This window comes from Nicotiana sylvestris, chromosome 11 (assembly GCF_000393655.2).
Source record: "Nicotiana sylvestris chromosome 11, ASM39365v2, whole genome shotgun sequence".
Classification (NCBI taxonomy): Eukaryota; Viridiplantae; Streptophyta; class Magnoliopsida; order Solanales; family Solanaceae; genus Nicotiana; species Nicotiana sylvestris.
The window spans coordinates 135,588,506-135,603,026 of NC_091067.1; the positions used below are offsets into that span (position 1 = coordinate 135,588,506).

The following is a 14,521-nucleotide window of genomic DNA, read 5'->3' on the forward strand; positions in this document are numbered from 1 at the left end:
CCGCTACGGTTGATGGCCGGTGAGGAGTAGGTGGACGAGGGCGTAGACCGGCGTGAGGAGAATGCCTGGTACAATACTTCTTATCCTGAGGGTGAAGGTGGCAATGGCAAAGGGAATCGAGATGGCGAAGGTGTTGGTGGTCAAGATGACGACGCAATTGAGAACCAAATTGGCGAGGGCACTAAAGGTCGTGATGGCAGAGAGAAATAGTTTTCTTTTGATTTGTATGTATTTTTGCCGGTGTCTTCACAAGCCATTGTAAATAGTTTTTTTAGTATGAAATGTAACACCCCGAAATTTTTACAATATTTGCATTCTTGATTGAGCATTTTTTTTAACGAGGAAATATTTTACTTTGCACTTCCTAAATGTGAAATGGTCAGTATATGAAAATTTCTTACTTAGGTTGTGTTAATATTGGCAAGGAAGTTCCATGGTGTTGCTATATGTAACACTTAATATTATTTTGACGAGTTGTTATTAAATATAGTATATAATTAAGTTTTGGGTTTCCAACCTTTTGTATTTATCTAAGAATATTTAGTAGTTGAGGAATCATTTTATTTCATATCTATCCGTAAGCTCCCTATTCTTCTACTCTTCCGAAACAAAAAAAGAAGAAGAAATATCTACTTCTCTCTTTCTATCTCTATCTTTCTACTCTATCTCTCTATCTCTATCTCTCTCTATCTTTCTCCTCTGTAAGAACAAGAAGCTGAAGGTTCATAAAAAAAAACTCATGGATTTCTACTAAATCAACACACAAAATTCGTTTTTGGTGAAGATCAAGTTGCTCCTCTTGGTAAGTTTCTATAACCCGTTTTTATACTAGATATCTACTAGTATTTTCTATATATCTTTTTGTACAGAGCTCCGATTTAAATGATCTAGGACTTTCTGGAAAGGTATTTCATAAATCTACAACTCTTATAAAGGAATCAAAATCTAGTTTTGTCGTTATGTACCTGAAAAAGAGTCAGAAAGTACAGGGCAGGTGCTGTCCAGATTTTCAGTTCTTGAAATACTCCATGTACTGCTGTTAGTAAATTTAGCATAACTTTTTGTTCAAAATTGATATGGTAGTGATTCAAGATGTTCTGAAACGGTAAGACATAGATCTACAACTTGTATGAAGACTATAAAGTCTAGTTTGTCCGTATAGATCTTCAAAACTGAGTCACAACTTAGAACAGTGATACTGTCCAGAATTTCTGTTTCAAACGTTTTTGGGTAATTTTCACCAATATCATGTTTAACTTGTTAAATCACTGAACTTATTTAGATATTTGATTATGTATTTAAGGTATATAAACCCTTGAAAAAAAAACATCAAAGGAGAAGTGTTTGAGGAAGTGGACAGATTTGGTTTGTTTACGGCGTAGACGATTCGAACGTCCCCAAGTTGTGATTGAACTGTTTTATGGTAAAATACCAAGGTTTGTGTATAAACTTGTACTCTTTTTGCTTGCTGGAAATATGTTGAAATAACCTGATATTTTGTTTTTATTGTCTTCAATTTATATTGTTTTATTCGTATTATATTAACTCTTGTCAGAAATTTGCTAAATCGCCCATTCGTACGGATTGTTTGATCATTTTGCATTCTTGTTGGGACTTTGTCCTTCTTGTGGCAGTGATTTGGTCACTCACTTGGCATGCCTCTTAATTCGGATCTTTTGCCATCTTGACTTTGGATTTGTAGTTCGTCTTGGATTATGGAACTTGTCCGTGTTAAGTACGAACTAGGAAGCCATTTTTAATATGGTTCTTGATTCTCTTGTCTATTGGGTTTTGACCCTACTTGATTTGGGGCTTCGGTCCATCTTGATATTTGATTATGCTTAGTGTGATGGCATGACGTACATATTGGGCGAAAAATGGATAATTGGTATACTTCCTTAAATTGATAGTATACACTTTCTAGACTCTTGAGCATTGTTATTAATATTTGAAAACACTTCAAAGTTTGATATTGGTATGTTTGATATATTTGTTCACTTGTTTTAAATTATGTTAAATTGAGCTAATTATGACTGAAAAGGGGAATTGGAGAATTTAATGACTCCAAGCCTAAAGTTTATATACCACTAAGCTTTATGCTTAGCGATAGTTGTTTTCTATCGTAGGAAATATTCGGGATGAAATCTGAAGATGTCCAGGGTGAATTGGTCTTTTGGAAGAACTTATGAAGATCACATTTGCATATGCACCTTGGTTTTGCATAGTTTTGGGACGTATACATGATGTACAGGATATACAGAATATATACATATATATATATATATATACATATATATATATATATGTCACACTTATGTTATTTGGAGGCTTGTTGGGTTTTAAAGACAAAAAAAAAACTCGTAACTTGAATTTGTAACTTACTTTATTGTATTAGGGTATTTTAATGACTCAGGTCTTGTAATATGCTGAATTTACACTTTGTCTTGTAAATATGTAGAAAAGGAGAAAACTAGTTTCCCTTTCTTTATACCCGATAGTTTAAAATTTATGTATAATACAAACTTGCAGTGATTTTGAATGAGTGTATAAATTTGTTAGAAAGTTGTTTTAATCTCTTGATTGCTCAAGAAGGGTTATATCACCCTGTGTTAATATTTTGACATTGTATTTTATGTTAAATAAAATTATGGTGTATGTGAAAAAAAATATATTGCACTTTGAACCTTTTCGCATGGGCCTATTTCCGCTACTAAATTACTTTGGATATTTTTATTAATATCTCTTTTAATATTTTGTTAGTAGGGAGTTAGATTTGTTTCTTAAGTAGTAGCCTCCCAAAGGGGTTGCTACAAGTTTTGGTATCAGAGCCACAGCTTGTGATTCTAGGATTTTTTTGTTGTGATAGTACGTAGTATTTGTTGTTATTTTTTTTTGTGAAAATGACTTGGAGTTTATAAATTTTTGCATACTTGTTTAATTTAATTTATTGGATTCTGTGTGCACGTGCATCATGTACATGTCCCTAATGCAGTGTGATCTTATCTTTTATAGGAATTTTAACATGGCCTCTTCTTCGAATAGAGATGTTGAATCCGTTGATGAAAGTCAGGCTCAGCATAATGTCATGCCTCACCTTCAGGGAGAAAATGAGGAACCCTTGCCTGACCTAAATCATCCTTGTGTTAGTGGAAATGAAGTGGGCAGTAATCCAAGAGCAATGAGTCATAATACTCCATTTATGACTCCTCCATTCCAGCAAATGGCTGAGTTCTTTCGTCACTTGGCTGGGACAAGGTCAGAACCTAGTGAAATGAATTTTGAGAAGATGAGAAAAATGGGCGGAGTTGAATTTGAAGGCACTACAGATCCCACGGTAGCTGAACAATGGCTCGAGCGCATGGAGAGGGTCTTTGAACAACTAGAGTGTACTAATGCTTCCAAATTTAAGTATGCTATCTCTCTTTTACAAAAAGACGCCTATGATTGGTGGGTAAGTGTGCCAAATGCAAAAGCAAAACCTCCGGTGCTGACTTGGGATGACTTTGTGAAATTATTTCATGCAAAATATGTTCCCCCTGTCTATTGTGATGCTAAAAAGAAAGAGTTTTTGAATTTAAGACAAGGAAGTATGTCTATTGCAGAATATCAACAAAACTTTCTCAGGCTTTCTCGCTATGCTAAAGGTATTATTGATGGTGAAAGAGACAAGTGCAGAAGATTTGAAGAAGGTTTGAATGGTTACATTCGAAAATCAGTGGCAATCTTACAACTTGATGATTTTTCCAAGCTGATTTCAGCTGCTCTTACTTGGGAAAGAATTGACAAGGAAGAAGCTAGTAGGAGAGAAAACAGGTTTAGGAAGGGTAATTCAGATTATGGCGGTCCATCCAAAAAGGGAAAATTTGATTATTCCAAGACTGAGAGTACACATAAATCATTACATCATAAGCAGAACAAGTCGAATTTTTCTACTGCCAGTACTCCAAGTTATGGCCAAGGCAAAACTCATACCCCTATTTGTGCATAGTGCGGGAAGAATCATTATGGTGCCTGTAGACGAGCTTCCGGTGCTTGCTTTAATTGTGGAAGTATGGATCATAAAGTGAAGGATTGTCCTAATCCTAATCCTTTTTCGTATTCACATACAGAGGGATCAGTTCAAAAGCCTGTCACTATTCATTCTCAAGCTAATAGCAGTGCTAGACCTCGAAATATGCAAGCAGCGGGTTCGAGTGGAGCTAATCAGGCTGGTGGGTCAAGGGCTACTGCACGAGTTTATGCTATGAGACAGAAGAATGACCAGGATGGCCCAGGCGTGGTTGCTGGTAAATTTCACTTATTTGGCATATCTGTTGTTACACTATTTGATCCTGGATCTTCGCACTCTTATGTTTGCTCATCACTTGCATTTCCTGATACTGTTAAATCTGGGAGACTTGACTTTGATGTGCTGGTCACGAGTCCATTAGGTCATCAGGCTATTGTTAACAGGATTTACCGAGATTGTCCATTCATGATTCAAAATCTGGTCTTCCCTGCCGACTTGCTTGAAATGCCCTTCCAAGACTATGATGTTATTGTTGGCATGGATTGGCTCCATAGGCACCACGCAGTGGTTGATTGTAGGTTGAAGCAAGTGACATTTAGAACTCCTGCACATTCACACATAGTAGTTCAAGGAGAAAGATCATTGACATCTAATATTATTTCAGCGGTCTTGGCAAGGAAAATGATTTGTCAAGGTTGTGATGCCTATCTTGCTCATATAGTCGATACACGATTGGGGAGTCCAAGTCTTAAGGACATACCAACTGTGTGCGACTTTCCTGATGTATTTCCTGATGATCTTCCTGGGTTGCCTCCAGAAAGGGAGATTGAATTTCCTATAGATCTTGTCCCGGGAACTACCCCTATTTCTATCGCTCCTTATAGAATGGCTGCAGCTGAATTAAAAGAGTTGAAGGCTCAATTGCAAGAACTTCTTGAGAAAGGTTTCATCCGTCCCAGTATTTCACCTTGGGGAGCTCCTATTTTATTTGTGAAAAAGAAAGATGGCACTCTTAGGCTTTGCATTGATTACCGACAGCTGAACAAGGTAACAATCAAGAACAAATACCCACTGCCTAGAATCGATGACTTGTTTGACCAACTGAAGGGTGCCAGCTTATTCTCAAAAATTGACTTGAGGTCTGGATATTATCAGTTGTGTGTGAGGGAGCAAGATGTTTCTAAAACTGCTTTTAGGACCAGGTATGGCCATTATGAATTTTTGGTAATGCCATTTGGTTTAACATATGCTCCTGCCGCATTTATGGATCTAATGAACCGTATATTCAAGCCTTATCTCGATCAATTTGTGGTAGTGTTTATTGATGACATTTTAGTCTATTCCAAGAATAGAGAAGATCATGATAAGCATATCCGAATTGTCATGCAAATTCTGAAAGAGAGACAACTCTACGCTAAGCTTTCCAAATGTGAATTTTGGCTGAATGAAGTGGCATTTTTGGGGCACATTGTATCATCTGAAGGTGTGAAGGTTGATCCTAGTAAGATTCAAGCTATTGTTGATTGGAAACTCCCAAAAACTCCAACTGAGATAAGGAGTTTCTTGGGTTTAGCAGGATACTACAGAAGGTTTGTGAAGGGCTTCTCTATTATAGCTTCTCCTTTAACCAAACTTTTGGGGAAAGATACTAAGTTTGTATGGGATGACAAGTGTTAAGAGAGCTTTGAAAAGCTCAAATCCTTGTTGACACAAGCTCCAATACTTTCTTTGCCAGCTGAAGGAAAAGATTATGTGGTATACAGTGATGCATCTCATCGTGGCTTGGGTTGTGTTTTGATGCAAGAAGGGAAAGTAATTGCTTATGCCTCTCGAAAGTTGAAATCACATGAGTTAAATTATCCCACTCACGATCTTGAACTTGCTGCCATTGTTTTTGCCTTAAAAATTTGGAGGCATTACTTGTACGGAGAGAAGTGTCACATATTTACTGATCACAAGAGTTTGAAGTACTTGGGTACACAAAAAGAGTTAAACTTGAGACAACGTAGATGGATTGAACTCATCAAAGATTATGATTGCACGATTGATTATCATCCTGGTAAAGCCAATGTGGTTGCAGATGCGTTGAGTCGCAATTCCCTTGCAAGTTTAACTCTAAGTCATTTGCCTTTGCTTCTTGAATTAAGAGCCATGAATGTTTGCCTTTCATTTAATTCTAATGGTTCTATCATTGCTAATTTGCAAGTCAAGCCAGTCTTACTTGAGCAAGTCCAAGAAGCACAGAAAGTTAGATGAGAAGCTGGTGAAACGGGTTGAAGAAGTCCAAAATGGAAGAGAATCAAATTTTTCATTAAGGAAAGATGGTACCTTATTTTATAAAAATAGGTTGTGTGTTCCTAATGATGATGAATTGAGAAAACAGATCTTAACTGAAGCACATAGTTCACCTTATGCAATGCATCCTGGAGGTACTAAAATGTATCGGACCATTAAGGAACACTATTGGTGGAGTGGTATGAAGAAAGACATTGCAGAAGTTCATTTCTAAATGCTTGGTATGTCAACAAATAAAAGCCGAACATCAAGTCCCAGCTGGTTTACTGCAACCTTTGTCAATACCTGAATGGAAATGGGAAATGATAACGATGGACTTTGTTTCTGGACTTCCACGTACTCAAAGAAATCATGATGCAATTTGGGTCATTGTAGATAGACTAACTAAGAGTGCTCATTTCTTGGCAATCAGAATGGACTACTCACTGGAACGTTTAGCAGAATTGTACATTAATGAGATTGTGAAGCTGCATGGAATCCCTGTTTCTATTGTGTCCGATAGAGATCCGAGGTTTACATCCAGATTTTGGTCTAGTCTGCAAGAAACTTTGGGTTCCAGGTTGAATTTTAGCACTGCTTTCCATCCACAAACAGACGGCCAGTCTGAAAGGGTAATACAAATCTTGGAGGATATGCTTCGAGCCTGCATTATTGAGTTTAAGGGTAGTTGGGACAAACATTTGGCCCTAATAGAATTTGCTTACAATAATAGCTACCAATCAAGCATAGGCATGCCTCCTTATGAAGCTTTATATGGGAGAAAATGTAGAACGCCTCTTTGTTGGAATGAGGTTGGTGAAAGAAAATTTGTGGGTCCTGAGATTGTGCAACAAACTGAAGATAAGGTAAAAATCATCAAGGATCGTTTGAAAATTTCTTCAGACAGACAAAAGTCCTATGCTGATCTTAAAAGACGTGAAATTGAGCATCAGGTGGGCGATAAGGTATTTTTAAAGGTATCTCCATGAAAGAAGATTATGAGATTTGGCCAAAAAGGTAAACTGAGTCCTCGATTTATTGGACCTTATGAAATACTTGAAAGAATTGGTCCGGTTGCATATAAGCTAGCTTTGCCACCTGAATTAGGTAAGATCCACAACGTCTTTCATGTTTCTATGCTTCGAAAATACCGCTCAGATCCATCTCATGTTCTTCCTATTGAGTCTATTGAGGTTAATCCTGATTTGACATATGAAGAAGAACCAATTCAAATCTTAGCGCGGGAGATAAAAGAGCTTAGAAAAAAAAGAATCCCATTAGTGAAGGTTCTTTGGAGAAATCATTCAGGCGAAGAAGCTACCTGGGAGGGAGAAGAGAATATACGAGTTCAATATCCACATTTGTTTCGGGACTAGTACAAGGTAAATTTCGAGACGAAATTTTTTTTTAGGGAGAGAGAGTTGTAACACCCCAAAATTTTTACAATATTTGCATTCTTGAGTGAGCATTTTTTTTAACGAGGAAATATTTTACTTTGCACTTCCTAAATGTGAAATGGTCAGTATATGAAAATTTCTTACTTAGGTTGTGTTAATATTGGCAAGGAAGTTCCATGGTGTTGCTATATGTAACACTTAATATTATTTTGACGAGTTGTTATTAAATATAGTATATAATTAAGTTTTGGGTTTCCAACCTTTTGTATTTATCTAAGAATATTTAGTAGTTGAGGAATCATTTTATTTCATATCTATCCGTAATCTCCCTATTCTTCTACTCTTCCGAAACAAAAAAAGAAGAAGAAATATCTACTTCTCTCTTTCTATCTCTATCTTTCTACTCTATCTCTCTATCTCTATCTCTCTCTATCTTTCTCCTCTGTAAGAACAAGAAGCTGAAGGTTCATAAAAAAAAACTCATGTATTTCTACTAAATCAACACACAAAATTCGTTTTTGGTGAAGATCAAGTTGCTCCTCTTGGTAAGTTTCTATAACCCGTTTTTATACTAGATATCTACTAGTATTTTCTATATATCTTTTTGTACAGAGCTCCGATTTAAGTGATCTAGGACTTTCTGGAAAGGTATTTCATAAATCTACAACTCTTATAAAGGAATCAAAATCTAGTTTTGTTGTTATATACCTGAAAAAGAGTCAGAAAATACAGGGCAGGTGCTGTCCAGATTTTCAGTTCTTGAAATACTCCATGTACTTCTGTTAGTAAATTTAGCATAACTTTTTTTTCAAAATTGATATGGTGGTGATTCAAGATGTTCTGAAATGGTAAGACATAGATCTACAACTTTTATGAAGACTATAAAGTCTAGTTTGTCCGTATAAATCTTCAAAACTAAGTCACAACTTAGAACAGTGATACTGTCCAGAATTTCTGTTTCAAACGTTTTTGGGTAATTTTCACCAATATCATGTTTAGTTGACTTGTTAAATCACTGAACTTATTTAGATATTTGATTATGTATTTAAGGTATATAAACCCTTGAAAAAAAAAAACATCAAAGGAGAAGTGTTTGAGGAAGTGGACAGATTTGGTTTGTTTACGGCGTAGACGATTCGAACGTCCCCAAGTTGTGATTGAACTGTTTTATGGTAAAACACCAAAGTTTGTGTATAAACTTGTACTCTTTTTGCTTGCTGGAAATATGTTGAAATAACCTGATATTTTTTTTTTATTGTCTTCAATTTATATTGTTTTATTCGTATTATATTAACTCTTGTCAGAAATTTGCTAAATCGCCCATTCGTACGGATTGTTTGATCATTTTGCATTCTTGTTGGGACTTTGTCCTTCTTGTGGCAGTGATTTGGTCACTCACTTGGCATGCCTCTTGATTCGGATCTTTTGCCATCTTGACTTTGGATTTGTAGTTCGTCTTGGATTATGGAACTTGTCCGTGTTAAGTACGAACTAGGAAGCCATTTTTAATATGGTTCTTGATTCTCTTGTCTATTGGGTTTTGACCCTACTTGATTTGGGGCTTCGGTCCATCTTGATATTTGATTATGCTTAGTGTGATGGCATGACGTACATATTGGGCGAAAAATGGATAATTGGTATACTTCCTTAAATTGATAGTATACACTTTCTAGACTCTTGAGCATTGTTATTAATATTTGGAAACACTTCAAAGTTTGATATTGGTATGTTTGATATATTTGTTCACTTGTTTTAAATTATGTTAAATTGATCTAACTATGACTGAAAAGGGGAATTGGAGAATTTAATGACTCCAAGCCTAAAGTTTATACACCACTAAGCTTTATGCTTAGAGATAGTTGTTTTCTATCGTAGGAAATGTTCGGGATGAAATCTGAAGATGTCCAGGGTGAATTGGTCTTTTGGAAGAACTTATGAAGATCACATTTGCATATGCACCTTGGTTTTGCATAGTTTTGGGACGTATACATGATGTACAGGATATACAGAATATATACATATATATATATATATATATATATATATATATATATATATATATATATATATATGTCACACTTATGTTATTTGGAGGCTTGTTGGGTTTTAAAGACCAAAAAAAACTCGTAACTTGAATTTGTAACTTACTTTATTGTATTAGGGTATTTTAATGACTCGGGTCTTGTAATATGCTGAATTTACACTTTGTCTTGTAAATATGTAGAGAAGGAGAAAACTAGTTTCCCTTTCTTTATACCCGATAGTTTAAAATTTATGTATAATACAAACTTGCAGTGATTTTGAATGAGTGTATAAATTTGTTAGAAAGTTGTTTTAATCTCTTGATTGCTCAAGAAGGGTTATATCACCCTGTGTTAATATTTTGACATTGTATTTTATGTTAAATAAAATTATGGTGTATGTGAAAAAAAATATATTGCACTTTGAACCTTTTCGCATGGGCCTATTTCCGCTACTAAATTACTTTGGATATTTTTATTAATATCTCTTTTAATATTTTGTTAGTAGGGAGTTAGATTTGTTTCTTAAGTAGTAGCCTCCCAAAGGGGTTGCTACATGAAATATCAATGTTGTTCCTTGCATCTTTTTCCTTCTCGTGGTTTACTTTCTGTACTTATATGTTTTTTTATTCTATTGTTTGTTCATTTCGCTTTTGCCTTACTTTTGTTGAAATGTGGTCGAGGGCTGATATGTGTTTGCTCGAACGTAGTCAAATATAACCTTTTTGTTAAGTCACGGCCAAGGGCCGGTACGTGTTTGTTTGAGCTTAGTCGAATATAACATTTTGTTAAATCGCGGTCGAGGGCCAGTAGGTGTTTGTTTGAGCTTAGTCGGATATAACCTTTCATTTAATCGCGACCGAGGGCCAGTAGGAGTTTGTTCGAGTTTAGTTGAATATAACTTTTTTGTTGAGTCGCGACCGAGGGAGCAAGGTCAAACATAACCTTTTAGTGAATCGCAGCCGAGGGCCGGTAGGTGTTCGTTCCGACAGTGTCAAGCATAACCTAAACATGAAAAAAGGTGCTCTAATAAGCGTAGTCTTCTTATTTCTTTGACATTGTTGCTTTGGTTACATATTTGGAGAAAATTACAGATTTTGGGTGTTGGCTGGTATTCCAGTCCCAGTTTTAGTCCCTTCATTGTTTGACTTGGAGAGTATTGAGAAGTCAAGCAATGAAATAGTAATGTAGTCCCTGACATTGAGAATTCGTACCAGTTTGTTCCCAGCTTGCCTTTCCAAGGGTCTTGGCTCGCTTAAGTTTTGGCTTTCAGTACGTGGTCCCCGACTTTGAGCGGCCGTACATTTGCTTTCTTGTTGTAATATCGTTCTACTTGTTGTTTTTGGGCGACTATTCTTATTAATGCCATATCTCTTCGTTTGTCGAGTTCCTATCTTCTGCTCTCGTCATTACTCGAGCCACTTTCGTGGGATTACCTTAGGCTTGGTTCTCCGACCTCGATTGGTATTATTGCCTCGGTCCTATAGACCAAAGAGTAGGATGTCTCTCATGTGCTCATCTTCGAAGTTGTTCGGTAGGCCCATAATACTTCTGGTAGTATCTCCGCCCATAGTCCCTTGGTGTCTTAGAGCTTTTTCTTTATGATGTTTAGTATGGACTTATTGGAGGATTTTGCTTTCTTGTTACCCACTGGATGATATGGGGTTGAGAGTATCATTTTTGATATGCTATTTCTCGAAGAATTCAACAGTTTTCTTTCCTATGAATTGGGGTCCGTTGTCACAACTGATCTCTTTTGGTAGGGCGAATCGGCAGATGATATTTCTCCATATAAAGGTGATTACCTCCTGTGTTCTCGTATTTGGGTAAATGCTCCTAGCTTCCACCCATTTAGAGAAATAGTCAGTTAAAACCAAAAGGAATCGTACATTACTTCTCCCTGCAGGAAGGGGCCCACAGTTAAAATCAGGACTGCGTTTACTGCTACCTTGGAGACGACGATATAGACGAGGAGTTGCTTCCTTGATTGGGGTTCTGAAAGTAGGGGCGGTGATGATAAGTACGCCTTCAATTCTCGTAGATGTTGGACGTACTCGGGAGTCCATTCAAGGTTGTTGTCTTTCTTGAGTACGCCAAAAATTTTATGGCATCTATCTGACGGCCGCGAGACGTACCTGGATAGGGCGGCGATTCAACTAGTCAACCTTTGGACTTGTTTTTGGGTGGTTAGGAGTTCTGGTATCCCCTCGATGGCTTTGATTTGGTCTGGGTTGACCTCGATCCCTCGCTGTGATGCCAGAAAACCCAAGAACTTTCCTGAGGCTACACCAAACGTACATTTCCCGGGTTCAGCTTTATTCTGTACCATCTGAGTATGTCGAAAGTTTCTTTCAAATGATCGATGTGATCCTCTGCCCTTTAAGACATGACCAGCATGTCGTCTATATATACCTCAATGGTTTTGCCGAGCTAGTCTTTGAACATCTTTGTTACCAATCTTTGATAAGTAACCCCCGCGTTCTTTAGTCCAAATGGCATGACCCTATAGAAATATATTCCTTGGTGGGTGATGAACGTGGTCTTCTCCTGATCTTCTTCCTCCACAAGAATTTGGTAATAGCCTGAGTAAGCATCCAAGAAACTCAATAGTTCGTGTCCGACTGTTGCTCGATGAGTTGGTCGATATGAGGTAATGGGAACTAATCCTTCGGACATTCTTTGTTCAAGTCTGTGAAGTTCATGCACATCTACCATTTCCCATTTTTCTTTTTGGTCATCACTACATTGGTGATCCACTTGGGGTACTTCGACTCCCTGATGGAGTTGTTCTCTAAAACTTTTTCCACCTCCTCGTGGACCGCGTCGTTCATAGCGGAGTTGAATTTACGCCTGAACTGTCTTACTAGGGGTGGAATAGGCCGACGTCTAATTTGTGTGTGGCGATTTCCTTTGGGATTCCCGGCATATCTGCATGGCTGAAAGCAAACAAATCTGCATTAGCTATTAAGAATTGACTGAATTTACCTGGTTCCCGTAGTTTGCAGCCGATATAGGCTTTCTTGCTATGGTCGTTGAGGTTCAATTGAACGGGGTCGAGGTCTTCTATGATCGAATCTGCAGTCTCAATACCGTTGATTGCTACGCCACTCTTTCTTTGTCTTTTCTCTGTTGGGTGGTTGTGTCATCTAAGGCAATGTGGTAGCATTCCCGGGATGTCTGTGTATACTGAATATCCCCCATGGTGTTGGGAATTTAATTGCTTGGTATAGGCTGGAGGGGACGACTCTCATAGGATGTATTCATGGTCGTCCCACTATGGCATTGTACGCAGTGGCCTGGTCCATGATGTGGAATGTTGTCTCTAAAGTCACGCTATCAGCCAAGACAGGGAATGTAATTTCTACGAATGTCCGTTCAACTACATTATTAAAACCGGTTAGCGTGATGCAACACGACATTATCTTATCCTCGAGTCTCCTTTGGGTAAGGACCCGAGGATGGATAATGCATACGTTGCTCCCATCGTCTGCCATGATGCATTTGACATTGATATCTAAAATGCATAAAGTAATAACGAGGGCATCAGTATGAGGAAAAGTCAAACCGTCGACATCTGACTTGTCAAAGATGATATTTTCTTCGAGTTTGTCATACCATTCACGGGTGTTAGATCGCTTGAGTTTATGAGTGGTGGTGAACTTCACGTTGTTGATAGAGGCGTCATCATTGTCACCGATAATCATGTTGATAGTACAATCTGGCGATGGCGGCTTTGGCGGGCCTTGGTGTTCACGTCCTCTAGCGAAATTGGTTCTCCCATTGTCGCTTAGAAGCTCTTTGAGGTGTCCCTGCCACAATATGTTTACGACTTCTTGTCTGAGAGTGATGCAATCTTCAGTTTTATGCCCTCATTCCTGGTGGAATCACAGAGAGCGTCGGATTTTCTGGTGTTCGGGTCTGATCTCATTTTCGGCGGCCACTTCACTTTCGTTCCGAGTTTCTCAAGAGCATAAACTATCTCTGTAGGTGACACACAAAAATTGTGAGTAGATAATAAAGGAGGCATACCTCTTTCGCTTCAATGAGTCCCTGTCCTTGGCCTAGATGGGCGTTTTCCATAGCGGGGGGAAAAGGCGGCGGTCATCTTGACATATGGTTGATGTCATTCTCTACTGGGTCGCAGAATCAGGTAATTTCTCCTGATGTCTCTTCGATCCTTTTTGGATTCGGTTTGCATTGATGCTAGCCGATTAATTGGTCTGTTGAGATCGTCTTCGTCTGCTCGGACCTCAGCACAATAAGCATTATGGATTTCGTCCCAAGTGGTTGGGAGATATTTCATCAAACAGCTCATCAGTTTTCTAGTTGCTCTTGATCCATCCATACTCAATCCGTTCTAGAAGGCGGCGAACGCCATACCTTCGGATACGTTCGGCAGGGTCATCCTTACTCTGTTGATCCAGGCGAGGAAATCCTTTAGCCCCTCTCCCAAGGACTGCTTAATGGCAAATATATCGTTTACTCTCGCTTCGGCCTTCTTGGCTCTGGTATAGGCGGTTACAAACTTATCGGATATTTTCTCAAAGGTTTCTATGGAGCAGGCTGGTAGCTGTGAATACCATGTTAATCTCCTCCTATAAGGGTTTTTCTTTATTTCTTCAGCAAAATAGAGAACACTTGTTCCTTGGCGAGGTCGTTGCCTTTCACGGGGGTGACGTAATGAGTCACATGATCTCCAGGATTGGTCGTCTATCATGTATCTTGAGGTATAACGGCATTTTGGAGGTCTTTGGTATGGCATATGGGGCGGTTTCATCGCTGTACGACTGCTCTATAAACCTGTCAGCGTCCCTCTTTGG

The 14,521-nt window shown here is 38.0% G+C and overlaps 1 protein-coding gene across 6 annotated transcripts; it reads left to right on the plus strand.

Annotated features, from left to right (window-relative positions):
* The first annotated feature begins 337 nt into the window (after positions 1 to 337).
* Positions 338 to 9,988, plus strand: LOC104210529 (uncharacterized). 6 transcript variants are annotated; one of them, XM_070162950.1, is made up of 4 exons: positions 338 to 802; positions 1,304 to 1,436; positions 3,013 to 4,286; positions 9,556 to 9,988. In XM_070162950.1, exon 3 carries the CDS (start codon positions 3,023 to 3,025, stop codon positions 3,986 to 3,988), a length of 966 nt encoding a protein of 321 aa, XP_070019051.1. In that variant the 5' UTR covers positions 338 to 802; positions 1,304 to 1,436; positions 3,013 to 3,022; the 3' UTR covers positions 3,989 to 4,286; positions 9,556 to 9,988. The 6 variants fall into 6 exon arrangements, 2 of the variants coding, with proteins under 2 accessions (XP_070019051.1, XP_070019052.1); XM_070162951.1 differs by lacking the exon at positions 1,304 to 1,436; XR_011403874.1 differs by lacking the exons at positions 3,013 to 4,286; positions 9,556 to 9,988 and adding an exon at positions 2,127 to 2,542 and having other exon boundaries at positions 354 to 802.
* Positions 9,989 to 14,521: the final 4,533 nt, after the last annotated feature.

Excerpts from the sequence above, each read along its gene's own strand:
- LOC104210529 (XM_070162950.1), top strand. The coding sequence starts at position 3,023 with ATGGCCTCTTCTTCGAATAGAGATGTTGAATCCGTTGATGAAAGTCAG.